Source organism: Ovis canadensis, chromosome 1 (assembly GCF_042477335.2).
Source record: "Ovis canadensis isolate MfBH-ARS-UI-01 breed Bighorn chromosome 1, ARS-UI_OviCan_v2, whole genome shotgun sequence".
Classification (NCBI taxonomy): Eukaryota; Metazoa; Chordata; class Mammalia; order Artiodactyla; family Bovidae; genus Ovis; species Ovis canadensis.
In genome coordinates, this window is record NC_091245.1 from 165,437,869 (window position 1) to 165,456,062 (window position 18,194).

Below are 18,194 nucleotides of genomic sequence, written 5' to 3' on the forward strand. Positions count from 1 at the left end.
TCAGGGAGTTGACTCAATTTTGTCAGCTGTAAAATAGGAGTGATAGTAAAATAATCACATCAGAAATAAGGTATGTAAAGCTCTTGGCAGAAATGAGTATGTGATATATTTTTAACTGTTAACTTGTTAAAAACTCTCCTTAATTGTATTTATTCCATCAAGCGGTGGATGCTTAAAGGTTTGTGTTTGTAAATCTTTTGGACATTTATACTATTTACAGCTTTTCACTATGATAAATAATTCATCTTTGCATATAAATTAACTGTCATTCAGTTTTAAGAAACTTAAGAAAAAAGGAATATCACACTCAAAGAATAAACAATTTCAGTCTTTTAAATATATGTCTAAATTGTTTTCTAAAATAGCTGCAGAACATATATTTCCACCAGAGACGTTCCCTGCTAAAACTGGGTTTTTAGATATTTCTTGACTTAAAAAGTGAAACTATCTGTTTTAATTTGAATTTCTTTATTCTTGTAGTGAAATTAGACATTTGTTTGTTTTTAACTTAATCTTTTTTGTAAATAATGTTTATTTTGTGAATTAACTGTCAAGTTGGGTCTTATAATTTTTCTGTGATTTTTAAGTATTCTGTCTGACTATATGGAGATGTTGTCCTCTGATTTTAATTTTTATAAAACAATTTTTTCAAGCAAATTTCATTTATCTTGTTATATTTAAACTCATAAAATCCTCTCCCACGATGCCCACAGTACATTGTATGTTTACTTTCTGTTTCAGGTGGCTTTTGCTCTTTAGGCACAAGTTAGACTTAGTTTCCTTTATAATTACCATTACATATGATAGTCTGTAAGTGCCAGCAGTTTACTGACTGTGAACTAATTTCTAGTTTCATAAAATTGTATTTCTCTGCTTAAAGTAAATTGAGACTTATGTTTTCTTTAAATTGTTTAGGAGTAATGCCTATTAAAATTGCCTTCAGTACCATTTAAAATTCTTCCTGAAGTTGTGTGAAAATTATCCCAAAAGCATGTGAAAATTGCCAAGATACAAGCCATAAAACAAAATGCCTCAACTTTCCTCTTCTTCTTTTTAGAATTTCATAGAATCTTCAATCACACTGTTTGACTCTGATCTGGAAAGTGGGAAGTTTATTGACATTACAAATCAGGAAATTTCTGACTTAGGAGAAATTGGCTTTGGCAGTGAAACAAGGTCCATTCATGTTAAAAGTGGCGTGTAAGTTGACTCCTAAGAATCATGAGCTTCTTTGGTGTTTAAATTGTTGGTTGCTCAATTCTGTGTCACCTCTGTTCTTGTTCTTTTTTATCCTACTTAGATGGGTTGCCTACCAGCAGAAGTTCTTCTGTGGAGAACAGTACATTTTAGAGAAAGGGAAATACAAGTGCTTTTTTGACTGGGGAGGATCAAATAATACAATCATGTCAATACGGCCCATCCAGTTGGTAAGTTAAATATGAACATAGCCAGTGCCAGAGGCATGTAATGGCATACAGTTGATGTGTGGAACGGGCTTTAAAGAAGTGGGACTGTTGGATTATGTTGTTATGTATCTACAGAGAAAATGAAACAGCATATGAATTTCTGTAGACTCCATAGACAGCTAGTAGGTAGTATTAGCACCTCCATGATTAGGAACTCTTGTCATTTGATCAGTTCATTCATCCAGTAGCACGTATTTAGTGTCTTTGACATGTCAGACAGGACTGATCACTGGAGATAAAAGATGAATAAGCCTGCCCCAGTGGGTCTCTGTGTCTCTTAGAGGAGACAGACAATTATTATGCTCTATTACTTACAGTATGACTAGTGAGAAAATGAAGTGTGTAGGCAGGTGTAAGCAGTGCTGAGGGACCAGAGAAAGGGAGCATGGAGAGCCTGGGGCTCTGGGGACCATGCCAGACTTCAAGAAGAGATGATTTGAGTGATGCCTTAGAGGATAAAAGCAATCTTTCCAGAAAAGGAAGTGGGGCAGAAAAGGCAGTTCAGAAAGAAGGAATCATCTCCACATGTGAAAGGTACAAAGTTATGAAAGAGTGTGGCCAGTGTGGATAGTAACAAGCACTGCAGAACAGTAAGGGTACCCATGAGATAGTGATGGGAGAGAAGTGGTGAGAAGTTCAGGGTCTTTCTAATGGACACTGGGGCACATTTTTCTTTTAGCTCAAAATGAATATTACTCAAAATGAATTAGTAATAAATATTAAGGTTATTATAAACTAATTTAGTAGATTATTTGAGGGTCCTTACCAGTTCAAAGAATCTAGTAAATTGGTCAGATGATATACTTTGTTTTCCAAAGGATATTCTCAGCACTTTCAAAGACAACTAAGAATATATGATTATAATTCTTAAAATGTTTTTATATATGTTTCAGGAACCACTTGGGATAAATGAGCCTCCACATTTGGTATGTTTAAAGATATTCTTAACTTATAATTGTTAAAAATTGCTTACTAAATATGTATACTCTTTCTCTCAAGTCTGTCTCTTTCCCTCAGATAACTTTTATGTGTCTGCATGGCAGGGCAGTTTATATTGTACTAGGAACCTGTGGGCACCAGTGTGCTCATCCTTGTTACTGAGCACGTTGGCCTGGGTTTGTCACAGTCCTTTGTTTTCCTCCTACTAGAGCTTCAGCACTGACCACTTTGGGTTCGTCTCAAACCTCTGCCACTTTCTTTCCTGTTGCCCATCCATTCTTCAACATCACATTCTTAATCAGCATAGTATGTTACGCTGTCCTGTGGAGGAGCAAACTTACATGGAGAGATGGCATGCTTATTATGTAAATGTATCTCTAAACCCTAAGTCACAAATTTCTTAAAAGTGCTGGTAAAACTGCAACCCTGCTTCTTTATTTCTAGTATGTTAATGGTTTGAAGAATTGGGTGATACTCTGGTACCTAATATTTGTTTATTATCCATTGAGAGCTAGAAATTGTGCTTACTTAGTGCTTCTAATAACTCTGTGAGGTCAGAATTTATCTCATTTATTCATGAGAAAAACCAAGATTTAGAATTTAAGTGAGCATCATTTCACACAGCTCGAGGTCACAAAAGAGACACTTTTTGTATCTAATTCCAAGATTTTACATCAAAGAAAGACATATCTTGGTACAAGCAGTACAACCATATAAGAAAGGGGGTAAAATACAGTGCTTCCTCTGTCTCATTTAAAATAACAAATTTAGAAAAATTTCTTCAAACAGCCAAAAAGAATGATTGGTTCTAAGTATTTGACATTTGCTAGTTTTACATAATGTTGAATCTTTTTCTCTGTGTACATTTTGCACATTCCTGTCAGTGTTTATATATCTCAAATCAGCTTAGTTTAAACCATATTTCTCTTCACAATGTTTTCAGGTTTTATTATTTTCTGATTAGCTCAGGCCTCTTGGGAACATTTCCTCTCTGAATATAACTCAGTTTCTGGAGACACTTCCTGCCAGATCTTTATTTTGAATCTTAGAAAACTCCAACCATGGACTTTCAAAGCACTTTTTTTTCCACATGAATCAATATAACATGAGTAGATAAAAGAGATAAAACTGGGATAATTCCAAGCTGCACATTCTCTGAGTTTTAAGTGCAGATAAAAAAATCATATTCTTTTAAGCTCTGTTTCTCTCCTTCCTCCATTCCCCCCCCTTTTTTTTTTTAATGAACTTCCTTGTTTGGGACAGATTGCTCAGAGGATTTTCTTTATAGTATTTCCAGTCCAACTTGAAGAAAAAGGAAGCAGCCGCAAACACCCAGTGAAATTGGCACCGTTTATTTTCTGAATATGGTTCAACCACTGCCTTGTGAAATAAAGGTCCTGACAAGTGTATGACAGCTGGACATTTGGTAACAAGCAGACAAAGCCGCCTTATTTACCCAGTATCAAAGCTCTTATTATTTCCATTGGACCAGATTTTCAGAAAGTTTAGCTTGTTTTCATTTACCCAAATGAAAACAAGCGGATCTTGGCTGATAGTCTGGTTCCTTTCATTAACTATAAAGTTATTTTCTCCTTCACAAGTAGTTGTGATAGTCAGGTTGACAGTGGTAGAGGCTGTGTTTATATGGGGTAGTTATTTTTCTCTGTCTGAGGAATAAGAAGGAAGTTACATCTCCAGTTCAAGTAACAGAGGGGATTCTTAACATGCTGGTGATTTGAAAGTAAACCTCAAGTCACCTGAGAAGCAAAAAGCCAAAAAGTACATGTGTAGAGATTTATGCTAGTAAAAATACCGTTGCCGATGTGGAAGCATAGGATGATGATGTATGTCTTATTTGAGACAGAGAATACCTCCTTTTATTGAGAAGATTGTTTTTTACCTGTGACTGAAGGTCGATTCACCAGGTCTGATTGCCAGCTCACAATATATGATACAAGAACAGGATCATTATAGAGTTCTTCATAATTAGCAAATATCATTTTATTTTTATTTTTCCCAGACCAAACAAAAATAGAATGTGAATTATGTTCATGATGTCTTTGTCTCTCTCTTTTCACAAGTCCTGAATATCTGCATTCTCAGTAGATTAACTCATATAAAAGTGAGTTCTGTTTCCAGTGAGATTGTATTCCAGGCCTCCATTCTCTAGAAATTCTGTTTTCTCCCCTATGACCCAGCTAAGGACCTTTCTTTCCTGGGATCTTCTTCATGTCCATTTGCAGTATAGTTATAAGTTTGAATTTCTTTAAATATTGAGCCTCTGTTTCATTTTATACGTGATTCTAGCTCAGAAAAAGCAACTTGAGTATTTTCTTGTATTGGATAATTCAGCCAGATTGAATTCTCAAGAGATCACAGGCCCTTTAACAGCGGTAGTTACTGTTACCATGTATGGAAGATAAGAAAACAACAATTCTAGTCAAGTCAAATATTAGTAAGATTCAAGAGCAGTATAGGAAAACATTTGGAGGGGGGTGGTACTAAGACCAGATAGTTTTATTTATTCAAATGCTAAAATAATTTCTCTGAGAATACTGTCTTGTCTAAATGAGCTGTTCTGCAGTCCATGGTGTCGCAGAGAGTCAGACATGACTAGTGACTGAAGAACAACAATGAGAACAACATGACCAGATCCTTTTTATAGACTCCAGAGGCCAGAAATACTCAGAAAGCAGTACTTATCTAAGTAAAGAAAGCTTCTCTGAGTAAACAGGGACGTAAAATCACTATAGAATATGCAGTTGATATGAGAAGTAAATAGCACTGCAGTATGAGACAATGTGATGTAATGGAAGAGTGGAAACAAAGCCTTTTTCTCTGTTTAACGTCCAGTACATTTACTTGCAGGAAGTCCACAGGGCTGCAGAACATCTCATTGAGATAGGACAGAGTGTTCTCAGTTGACTTATTTTAGCATTGGAATAAATAAAACTGCATTCAAAAATTATTCTGATAATATGAAATAAATTAACGAAGCACAACTTCCTTTGTTCAGTAATTAAGTTCTTGAAGTTTTAGTTTGTCATACTGAAGAGCTATTACATTTGTTAATGTGTATTATAAATGAAAAATACATAGTAAAAGAGAAAGGATTTCTACAAAATTTTCATCATAAAGGGGTGATAATATCTGCTTCAAAGTGTAGTTCTGAAGAAGACACAAGACAGTATATGTGAAAAGGCACCTTGGAAACCGCTGATACACTGCTGCTTTTTTCCTTCGTACACTTGCATTTGGAGCTGGTAGGCACGGAACCATGCTTACATGGCACAGAAGGATGGGTGTAATTAGAAACAACTCATTTCTTGTTCATCTGATTATTCATCTGTGTTCTATGCCACGTATCCGAGTTGTTTTGTATATTTATTCTCCATTAACCCGAAAAGGAAACCAAAATAGTGACTCATCCAGCTAGCTCTTCACAGGACTTATTTTTCACCAGGACACTGCCACTTAATTTCACCCACTATGTGCTTAGTCACCAGTTGTGTCCGACTCTTTGCAACCCCATGAACAGTACCCCAACAGGCTCCTCTGTTCGTGGGACTCACCAGGCAAGAATACTGGAGTGGGTTGCCATTTCCTTCTCCAACCCAGTATAAAAAGCACAGATTAATTATTATAATTAGAAGTCACTGAGCTGGTTTCTGTGCGTCCATCCTCAGAACATTATTATGATGAGAATTATTCTATTCTGAGGCATTTGTGAGGTAGTTAAAATGAGGTGTTACTTTTCTGGGGTTGGACACATCTTAAGTGAACCGTATCTCATTTAGGGGATAAAAATAAATTCAAATCAGTATTAAGTCCTTTTTTTTTTTTTTTTTGCTTTGCATAGAGAGTATTTTAACTATTTGAATCAAAACAATACTTTATGACAGACTCTGTGTGTGAGAGAGATGGAGACAGTGAAAATTTTAATGCTTCTGGGTGTGAAGACTAAGAAGTAGAAGCAGTTATAACATAGACTACCTGAAATATGATTAACGTGCATCATCAGTTGTCCAGGATTTGACATTTTATGGCTTCATGGTAAAACATTTAAGTATAAATCTTAACCTCAGCAATAGGAATATAATTAATTCAACAAACTGGGAATACATGCAGTGAATCAGACAGCCGTGATCCCTATTCTCACGTGCCTTTTCTGATTCTTATTGTGAATAAAGATAATATTTGCCTGTAGGAGAAATCACTCCACATTTTGAGGAGTTAAACATGATTTACCTTTTAGCTTCACGTTCTACAAACCTTTAAGTTAAAAAGCATCTTCTGAAAAACCACCAACTGAAATCCTTATCAAGGAATCCAGGGCAGTTTGCCTGGACATGTAGAATTGTGCATATACAGGGAAGCATTCCAAAGGTCTGTATTGTCTTGGACTTGTTTTTGCCTTTTCCTACCAAAGGCCCATGGTAGGAACTTGACAGATCATGCCTCCATAACGCTGGGAGTCCCTTGGTGTTTTAACACTCCAAATATAGGCTCGTTTCATGTTAGGAAATCATATTGTATAAGGGGGAGTGGGTTCTCAGCTTTCTGGCTTGGACTTGGCTTTGATATCAGACCAGGCAAGGTCAGAGCAGAATGAGATAGCCAAGAAACAGTTCCTCAGGGTTCAGAGACCATCCGTCTCTAAGAGGACCCTTGGGAAGATGAAGGAGGCGAACATCCGCTGCTCAATGAAGCCTTGTTCTGGATGAAGCAGTGGCAGGAAAGAGGGTGGTGCTGCAGCTGCTTATTACGATGCATTCTCAGCTACAACACAGGCCTGTCAGTGCCGGGTGGATCTGTGGGCCGTGTTATTTCAAGGCTCCAGTGTATTATAAAATATTTATAGGCCTCATTAATTTTTTCTTACCTATTAGAGATCCGAGGCCACTGGCGTTGCGCATTATTATATCTCTGGTCTAAAGGGAATTATAGTTGAGATTTCATGAATTTTCCTTGACATAAAGAACTAAAGCAGAAATGTAGTTAATAGTTATATAAGGCTGTAAGCTGTGCGTTTAAGGTATTCTGTCAGTAGACTGAGGCCTGTAAGCTGAAATACATGGCACAACCATCTTTCTTTTTCACTATAAATCTTGCACTAATCCCATCATTATTATCTTCTCTGCCATCTGCTCCTGGGGCCTCACAGGCATCCTCATGCTCATTTATGGTCACGCGCTCGTGCTTTCTCCTTCTTCCTTTTATTAACTGTGAATCAAGAAGGCTTGGGGAGAGAAAAGCTGTAGCCACCCCTCATACCAATCCAAACTGCCTTCGTGTTTAGCACTAAATTGCTTCTTTTTTTTACACGTTTTCTCAACACAGGATAATGATCACTTGATGAAATGGACAGGGACCAAATTTAGCAGAGGAGGGATTCTGATTTACTTCTACAGGTAGATTTGTTTTCTGGGCCTCTGTGCCCAGAATCTGGTGGTTTGAAATGATAAATAAATTGTGACATTTCTGACAAACACATAAGAAAAAAAAAATGAGTTTAAACAGAATGTCTTCCTTCACACGGATTCCTTGTTAATAAATAAAACATGAGTCTAGTATTTTGCTGAATTTTTATAAGTACATAAGACTAAAATGTTTTCATTTGCTTCTGTGATGATATCAAACAGCTGTTCTCTGTTTGTTGTGTTGCTTTTGTAGCTCAAAGCTTTCAGTAAACCAGGGTTCCAAGGTGAATGTATCGATTTCACAAAAGAAATTTTGGACTTGACTTCATCATTCATGCCATGTTCTTTTAAAGTCCTTCGGGGTTGGTAAGTATGCCTATCAGCTGATCTCTGCTGCTGTTTAAATAAGTGAATTTCTTTTAAATTTATACAAATCTGACTTTCTCTTTTGAGTACTCAGTGAAAGAAAAAATTTTAATCATTTTAATCTTCCTTCACATGGATTCCTTGTTAATAAATAAAACATGAGTCTAGTATTTTGCTGAATTTTTATAAGTCAATTGCTAATTAGCCTATGCGAACTTTGCCCAGCTTGTGTTATGAGCCATTGTGAAAGAGAATGCTAATTAGCCAACTCTGAGACTATTTTGCTGAATTGTTTTTCCTCATTGTTATCTTAGATTATTCCCTAACTATTTTGCATATTTATATTGTGTGTTTACTGAGTAGTATAATAGAAAGCTATAAAAAGCATTTTTGTCCAGATAAGACATATTACTCCTAAATTAAAAAAAAAAAAAAAAACTTTGTATTTAAAGTATCCGTTGTCCCCATTTCACAGTTGAAAATCCCTGATTCAGAGTTAGTTTCCCAAGGTCACATATCACATGTCAGGGATTGCTTTGGCTGTGTTTTTGTTGTTGTTGTTTTAATTCTATGTCCTTCCAACTGTGGTAGCACACCGGACCTTTCTTACATGTGTATGAGACTATATGTGATTCTCAATTTATATTCTAACATATATTCTCTATGTATCATTTTTTTATTGTGGTACACTATATATAACATGAAATTTACCATTTTAGCCATTTTGAAGTGTGTATGTCTTTACAGTAGCATCTCTATCAGACATCTACCTAATAACTCATCAAAGTCCCTTCTTCCTTCAGAATATCTTGGACTCATCAGTTCTCCTCCTTTTCTCTTGAACTGGTAGAGACAAGAGTCCTGTTTACCATTTGAGGAATTTCAGTCTCCTACTGAGACACACTCTAGTGTTGTCTTATTTCCAGTGTTTACCACAAACCAATCAAAGCCCATTTATTTGTCCCAAAGTCCAGGTTAATATTTTTATTCCTCTTCTTTAAATCCCACAGTCATTCTCTGATACCAGTCAGATCGAGATCAGGATTGATCTGAACCTTTCCAGGATTTACCATCCAAAAAAAAAAAAGAAAGTGTCACTTTCTGTATACAAGCTCCATTCTATCCACATACTGGCCCCCTTTCCTGCTGTCTCTAGGCATTTACTCAGCTGTGTGTTTTCTTCCTTATGCCTCTGTACCAAGGGTCAGCAAGCTTTTTCTGCAGAGGACTAGGTAGTAGATATTTTTAGCCTTCTGGGCCATAGAGGCTCTGTCCCAGCTACTCAGCACTGTAGCACAGAAACAGGCACCAGCAATACATAAACAAGTAGGATGTGTTCCAGTGAAACTCTGTTCATGGATGTTGAGCTTTGAATTGTATATATTATTCACATGTCATAAAATCTTTAATTTTTTGTTAAAACCATTTAAAAATGCGGAAGCCAGTCTAAGCTTGTGAGCTATTGGAAAACTGGCAGTGGAATGGATTTGGCCCACATGCTGTAGTTTACAGCTCTGCATCAAAGTGTCAAGTCAGTTTATTTCTCTCCCTTGGTTCTTGTCTGGCTGCAACAAAAATTTGGAACAAGGGACTAAAGGGTTTAAAACAGCAGACAAATTGCAGCTCAGTTCAGCTCAAGCAGACAGATCTTTTATTAGACAGACATTCCCAAGACGTGGAAACAGGCCCACACCAAAGGAGTCATCTCCTGATTCTTCTTGGCTTCTGCCTTTGTATAGTTCCGTCTTCTCCTTTTGGTTGTGCCCTGTGCAAAAGAGGGCTTGTACCCACCACCAATCAATGAAAGGGAATGCAAATGAGCAAACACTTAGGGCCAATTGACAGTTGCAACTTATATAACAGCAGGCTCTGTGTGTATGTCTTCCCATTATTCAATCTGTTATAGTCAGTTGTATATATGTGTAGAATATTTATGAACCCTTAATGGGCTCCTGGCTGCCTGAGGATACTTGGGGAAGCCCCTGTGATTAGTTTGTATCCACTGTGTGCCCTGGACACATGTGCCAGAGTTGGGAAAATCTCTCTGGTTATTTCCTAGCATGTCTGTGAACTCTGCTGGAGTGTCTGGGATACTGTTTAGAGATCAGTTGGCTAGGCCCATCCGTCTTTGCTCATACTTTGCTAACTTCCTACCTAACAAAAATGTGTAGGGTTCAAGTGGATCTTGTCAGTGGATGTTACTTGGTTGGCCTACATGCTATGTTTAAAGAGTTTTTTCATATCATTACTAAGATTTAGGATATTTTCCAGAAGAAACTATTTTTCACCTTCTGCTAAAAAAATCAGAAGATTTGGAAAATGAGGGAACATTCACTTTTGTTGATAATTATTAATAACTGGCATCGAGTAGAGGCGTATGTGCTCCCCAGTGTACCATAGGATATATTGGCAGGTTTTTTTTCTTTTTCACCTGGTACACTGCTCATTTATATTTACCTACCTGGCCTCCTGTAGGTGTGTAAGTTTGTGAACCTTGCTTAGTACTTACCTGCATATATATTTTTAAGGTTCAGTCCATCTTCATTCTCTCTGTTAACCTTCTCAACTAACCCTAAGTTAGTCTTTTTCCCATTCTGATTTCCAGTGATTCTCACTACTTTGAACTTCCTTGGATGTTACTGTGTTTATACTTATTTCCAAGAGGATGTGAAAGTTTTTACAATATGAAAACACATCAAGTAGGACACAGTTGAATAGATTAGCTGCAGTTCTTCAGTGAGAAATCTATATACCAAGGGCCTGAAATAATTTTGTTCCTAGTAGTCGATTCTGAGTTTCTAAGATAAATGAAAGTATTTTGCAAGGTAAGTTTGAATTTTGTGATAAAGCACTGAAGTTTTGGATTCTTTTTTTCCCCCTTTGAGGCAAATATATTTTCCTGACACTGAAGTCTAGGATAGATTCGTCATGAGTATTGCTTCATGTTAGAAATGTTATTTACTTACAAACAAATATATATTATATATATATATATAATATATATATAGTGTGTGTGTATATATATATATGTATAATTTATGTATACATTTGTCCCTTGGTATCTGTGAGGAATTGGTTTCAGAAACCCCCACATATACAAAAATCCATGGATGCTCAAGTGCCTTATGTAAAGTAGCTTAGTATAGTCAGGCCTTCGTATCTGTAGGTAGGAAACCAGTAGATATGGAGAGCTGTCTACATACAAAATGTACATTTTACTTATATATTTTATTTATATTTATGTGTGATTTATTAAACAAGTTTTAATAAGAGGATACAGGAACTATGGTGATTGCTTATGATTGCAAATGCTTTAGAGATCTGGATTTGAGCCCAGGTCACCACTTCCTAGCTATGTAATCTTAAACAAATGAGACCATTTCTCTGAACCTCAGTTTCCTCCTCTGTGTGTTAGTCACTCTGTGGTGTCCAACTCTTTGTGACCCCATGGATTGTAGCCCACCAAGCTCCTCTGTCCACAGAATCCTCCTCTGTAACTGGGATAATAACAGTACCTACCTCAAAGGATTCTATTTATAAGAACTAAATAAAGCATGTAAGGGCTTAGCTGCATGCCCAACACATTGAAATTTTGTCATAAATATTGGCTATAAAATGCTAATTATAGAGACCTCCCTTGCATTCCAGTGGTTAAGTCTTCACCTCCTAATACAGGGATGTGGGTTTGATCCCTGGTCAGGAAGCTAAGATCCCACATATCTCACTGCCAAAAAACCAAAACGTGAAACAGAAGCAATATTGTACCAAAGTCAATAATTTTAAAAAGTGGACCACATAAAAAAAAAATCTTAAAAAATAAAATGCTTATCACACAGGAGACATGGCAGTAAATTGTGTTATGGAGCACAGAGTGTGGATATCTGACGTTCACCTTGTTTAGCTATACTACAGTTCTGGCGATCTTAAAATATAGGGCTAGAAGTGAAACTCACCAAAGCTAAAGTAGTAACAGTCAATATAATTTCTCCCTTGGGCTCCTTCTTGCCAAAATGCCATGTTTTAATGAAAATTTTGATGAGTGCCCTACTGAAGAGAATTTGCTGTGGAAGATTCTAAAGGATTCATTTCCTTTTAAAAATCTCTGCTAGCCATCAGCTGTGTAGATGACAGGTTTTAAATATTGCGTGTGATTTTAGGAGTCTAGCTTCTAACTCAGCCTAGACTGAAAGCAAGCTCATTATTAAATAAGGGTAAAATTTTTTATTCTCTCAAAAAGAACTTCTAATCTGTTGAAGCACTTAATAACTACTGTAATTTAATCCCAGGTTTTTATACTTGAAAGCACCAAATTAAGTTAATGGTTAGCTTACAGCACATATCTTAACATCAATTCTCAGCTGTCATTTAATAGTTAGGGGAATCTTGGGCAAATCACCTAACTTTTTTAATCCTTAGTTGTGTTGTCTGTAAAGTAAGGACATGTTTCTCCCTCATAAATTAATGAGTGAGTACACAGTAAAAGAACACATGTGGAGTACCCAGTATGGCACGTCTTAAGCAGTCAATAAGTGATAGTGGTAGCTTTTTTTTTTTTAATCGACTCGGAATATTTGCTGCTGATCAGCACCAGGACTTTTATATCCTCCTCCTAGCCTGTTTCCCTCTGCATTGATAATGAGTCCAGCTGCCAGCTGATACAGTTTCACTCAAAGTTTCCCTGCTTGTTTTTTCAGCTGGCTCCTGTATTACCAAGAGGGTGTTTCCACTAATCAGTGTGTGTTAGAAGAAGGCCTCTATGCTGACCTTACTTCCTGCGGCTGCCCAACATCTAGAGTCAAATCCCTGAAGCCCATTGACTACGTAAGTACTTTGCTGAATGCATATTTATAAGATGTTTTCTGGTCCTTTTAATTACTATGAATGAGAATGTGAAGTTGGAAGACATGCTGCAAGGGAAAAATATAAAAATTTAAGTAACTTGCTTGTAGATAATAAGATGAGATTTACTCATGAAATCCAACTAATGTAAGTTTGGTACTTTTCTTCCTTTTTTTTTTTTTTTTTTTTTTTTGAGTAGAATGCAAAACTTAGAAAGCTGGCTAATATAGCCTTAAGATTAAATGACTACTTTAACCACTCTGGGTGACATTGACAAGGTTACTTTGTTTCCTCATCTATAAAAGATAATAGTATCAAGTTGGCCAAAATGTTTGTTTGGGTTTTTCTGAAGGATGCTATGGGAAAAACCGTAACAAACTTTTTGGCCAACCCAATATTTTATATGGTCACTAGGATATTAAATGTGATGGTGCTTATAAAAAGCCTACCATTTGGTAAGCACTCAATAAGTATTAGCTATTAGTATCATGGTTATAACTTTTAAAGCTAATAACCTGATCATTTCATCATTCTGCTAGATAAGTCACATGACAGCTTGTTGGCTACTTAGGTTTACAGTGTTACTTTTAAGGCATGGACCTCCATTGGTATTGATTTCAAACCTTGTTTTGGGGAACTAGGGCTTTCCTGTCTAGTGTGTGCAAAATTACCTGGGCCACCTTGGAGGGCTACGTTTATAGAATAAGTGGTTTCTCCTTTCTGTCATATTTACTCAGAATTTTAAGTGTTAGAAAAGCAGGATGACTACTTTGGGACATTCATTCTGTGTTCCTGGTTAGTGCTGCTGTCTTTGCAGAGGAAGTGGTGAAGATCTGGTCCAGCTGATTCCCTGAGAGCATTTGGTCAAAGCTAAGATTCATGCAGTGATAACTAGAAACCCTCCATGGTGATGGTAGTGACTCAGACCTTTAATCAGAGCTAACTCCAGGAATGATGATCCTACTCAGGATCCTGATCCTAGCCTCAACAGCATCATCTTCTTTCACAGGGCATTCCTGGAGAGAATATTTGTGGTATCAGGCTAAGAATAGAGTCTTGGCAGAGGTACAGGAATAAAAATAGAGTCCCGATCTCTCTCGGTGGCCCTTAGACACCGACTCAGAAAGACTTAAGTGGCTACTGATGCTTCTTGTTTATTGCAGGAGAATTGGTTTAAAAAAAAAAAAAGAAGAATGTGTTTTGGTGAGTCTAAGTATTGATAAGGCTAAAAAAAGCTTTGGAAAGTAGTCTGCATTTACTGGGAAAGGAACTTTATTAGCATATTTTAGTCATCAAACTAGCAGACAGATGCTCAGATGCTTCAAATGAATGGAATTACTATTTTTCTTTGAGGAGTCACATTTCTTAATTCTCATTTCCACATTCATGAAGTCAAAAATGAAAAAATTAGGAGCAAAAACATAGAGAATGTTTCTGTGTAAATTGAAATGTGCTGTTGCATGTCCTTGGTTTGGTCCTGCGGGATACAGCAGTGTTGGTGAAGGTGCCCCTTGGAGAGGACTTGTGAGCTATAGCCGCTTCACTCCAAGAACTGATTCAAGAGTATATTCAGTTCATGTAAAGAGAACATTAACCTTTCTTAATGCCTTTACCAGATATGTTTTGAATCTTTGAAAAGTCTTTTTTTTTTTTTGTCTGCATTTTTGAATCATTGTGTGTACTGTATTTTTCAGTGGATTAATTTTTGGCTTTTGGGTCTCCATTGCTGCGCAGCTTTCTCTAGTTGAGATAAGCAGAGGCGAGTCTCCAGGTGCCATGCTCAGGCTTCTCACTGCAGCAGCTTGTCTTGCTGTGGGGCACAGGTTCGAGGGCATGCAGGTTTCTGTAGCTGTGGCTCGTGTGGGCTCTGGAGCACTGGCTCAACAGTTGTGGTCAATGAGCTTAGCTGCCCCTCGACGTGTGGAATCTTCCCAGACAGGGGTCAAACCCTTGTCCCCTGCATTGGCAGGCACGTTTCTAACCACTGGACCACCCGGGAAGTCCTGAAAGGGCTTTGTTCAAGACATGTTTAGGCAGTATGTTTAGTAGCGAAATGTGAGGTTGGGCATTCCAGCAAAGACCTGCAAATTGACCAGGAGTCAGCCTCAACAGGTAACATTTCCTTGGTGATATCAACCATGCTTCACCCTGGTAGTCCTGAAACCCTAAGTTGATCAGACCTAGGAGACTGACAGGTAAACCAAAAGGCCAACCTGGTGATTTGTAGTTGTTGTTCAGTCACTCAGTCGTGTCCAACTCTTTGTGACCCCATGGACTGCAGCACGTCGGTCTTCCCTGTCTTTCACCCTCCTCCAGAGCTTGCTCAAACTCATGTCCATTGAGTCAGTGATGCAGTCCACCATCTCGTCCTCTGTCGTTCCCTTCTCCTCCTGCCTTCAGTTTTTCCTAGCATTAGGGTCTTTTCTAATGAGTTGGCTCTTTGCGTCAGGTGGCTAAAGTAGTAGAGCTTCAGCTTCAGCATCAGTCCTTCCAGTGCATATTCAGGACTGATTTCCTTTAGGATTGACTGATTTGATCTCCTTGCTGTCGAAGGGACTCTCAAGAACCTTCTCCAGCACCACAGTTCAAAACCATTAATTCTTTGGCACTCAGCTTTCTTTATAGTCCAATTCTAACATCCATAGACTACTGGAAAAACCATAGCTTTGACTTGATGGACTTTTGTTGGCAAAGCAATGTCTCTGCTTTTTAATATGCTGTCTAGGTTGGTCACAGCTTTAGGTAGATTCTAATGATTGAAATACTTGGGAATTCTGCCCTGAGCAATTTTCTGCTTTTTTGGAAGAACCCAGGAAATGGAATTAGTCATCAGAAGATTTGGGTAAAATGAGGTAAATGTCTTTAATGAGTAGTTTACCTGAGCTAGCTAACATGACCCACAGAAGAGACTCCTCTCCTAGTTGTTTGCATTCTCCAGACTCTGTGTATCCTTCCTTTGGAAAATTTTAGATGCACTTTATCTATCCTGCTTTTCTGATTACGTTCACAGCCCCTCTCTCCGTGCTATGTTTCTACTTAGGTATTGATATGCCTTTTTGTATATATTGGTTAATATTGCTGCCTATGCCACAATCAGTGTGATTCTGGATTCATTTTGGGAAGTGTTACATCCAGTTGAGTTGACTTTAGGATTGACTGATTTGATCTCTTTGCAGTCCAATACATATATATGAGCTCATGATTTGATTTTGCTTTTATTAGTTAAAACTGCAGAGTTTTATGAGGGTGCTGCTTGTAGTTGGCATTCCCAGACATGCTGTGACTTAGTGCTCAAGTGTCATAATAGTATGATATTGAAGAATCCTAATACTTCATATAAGATCAGTATGTCTTACAATTGACAGTTTGCTCTGGGGTGAATTCTATCTGTGCAGACATATGTTACCTTCTAGAGGCCCATGAATGCATAATTTTCATTCATTTTACAGTGAAAGCTGTGAGCATCAAGTTCTGCTTTTCACTAGTGTGACCTTGTACAAATCACTTATTTTGACCTCAGTTAACTCACCTGTAAAGAAACTGTTAGAACAGGTATTTTTTAAATCTTTGACAGCCTCCAGTTCAACAGAATAAATACCCAGGGCATATTTCTAACTGGACATGAAAAACATTGTGTCCAGCCTTAGGATTCACATGGTCTGAGGGAATAAGATGGTATGTTAGTTTTCAATAAGGTTATGCCATATGACTGGGTTGGGAAGATGACCCAGAGTAGGAAATGGCAACCCACTCCAGTATTCTTGCCTGGAAAATTCCACGGACAGGGGAGCCTGGCAGGCTACAGTCCCTGGGGTCACAAAGAGTCGGACATGACTGAGGATACACAATAGCAAAAACAATGCCATGTAACAGTCCCCAAAACAGTTGATGAGGAGCTAAGAGGTGGATGGGGAACTTAAGTAAACTGTTTTAATTATTGGTCTAGTAGTGTGTGAGGTAACCTGCTCTTGTTTTGTTTCCATGGGAGCAGCAGTCTTCTCATGGTGGCCTGGCATGGAAGTTGGCCTCCTTTGAAGTATAAGCCAATCCTGGCAGCCACAAACAAGCAAAGCAAACGAAACATTGCAACACGAGGTTGTAGAAAAAGTTTAAATGAAATTTATGACTGTGATGACATAAACGATCTTAAAAGGTAGAATAAGAATTGGTGAGGCAGTAATTCATTCTGTGTGAGGGTAATGAATAAGGGGTACAGCTATAAATAGAAGAAGACTGTAAATCCAGCCACAGATTAAAGGAAGCAATGACTTTGTCAAGTGTGAAAGAGTCTGGTTACTATAAAATTTTCAGATGAACTCATATATAATTAATAGCAGTAACAACTGTGTCCATTTTGAAAATGAAGGCCAACAGAAGCCTACAGTAAACATCATACTTCCATGTGAGAAACCTAAAGCATTTCCTTTTAAATTTAGGAGCAAGACAGTGGTCTCTACTATCACCACTTTGATTCAATATCATTTTGTAATCTTAGACACTTTCATAAGATTAAAACCAAAAAAGATATATAGGAAGAAACAAAATTGTCAAGACTATCCACAGATAAGCTATTAGGGTTAATATGAATTCTTTAAAAGTAGTTGGATACAAGATAAATAGCAATTAAAATATAGGATACTTGGGAATAAGTCTAACAGAATGCAAGCAAATCCTTTATGAGGAAAATGGTAAAAACTTTCTCGAAGGACATAAAAGATGGAGAGAGATTTTTTAGATGAAAATACTTAATACTGTAAATATTTTGGTCTTCCCCAAATTAGTAAAATTTTGGGCAAAATACTTACAGAATTTTTGGTCTTTTGCGAGGAGGAGGGTGAAGGTAAAACATGACAACTTATTCTAAAACTAATTTGGAAAAGATAGGGGTTCAAAATAGCCAAGATTAATTTTAAGAACAATAGGCAGGATCATTTATTTGTCCTACCAAATATATATATATATATATATATCACATTATTCATGAGTAATAGTTAAGATAGTATAGGTGCAAGGAGTGGCCAATTAAAGAGTGAAATAGGAAAGCATAGAAACTGACTTGCATGAATAATGGAATTTGGTAGGTGACAGAAATAGCATTTCAATGGGGCTATTATGAAAGACAGTTGGCCCTTTATATGGAAAAAAATACAGTTTGACTCTTATT

At 37.2% G+C, this 18,194-nt stretch overlaps 1 protein-coding gene across 1 annotated transcript in view; it reads left to right on the forward strand.

The window, feature by feature from the left end:
* Positions 1 to 18,194, forward strand: part of CRYBG3 (crystallin beta-gamma domain containing 3) — a 125,064-nt gene that overhangs the window by 83,685 nt on the left and 23,185 nt on the right. The window contains exons 13-17 of the mRNA XM_069550663.1: positions 1,058 to 1,200; positions 1,301 to 1,427; positions 2,360 to 2,392; positions 8,079 to 8,191; positions 12,886 to 13,012. Of these exons, the coding sequence (XP_069406764.1) occupies positions 1,058 to 1,200; positions 1,301 to 1,427; positions 2,360 to 2,392; positions 8,079 to 8,191; positions 12,886 to 13,012 (543 nt within the window). The remainder of the gene's footprint in view (positions 1 to 1,057; positions 1,201 to 1,300; positions 1,428 to 2,359; positions 2,393 to 8,078; positions 8,192 to 12,885; positions 13,013 to 18,194) is intronic.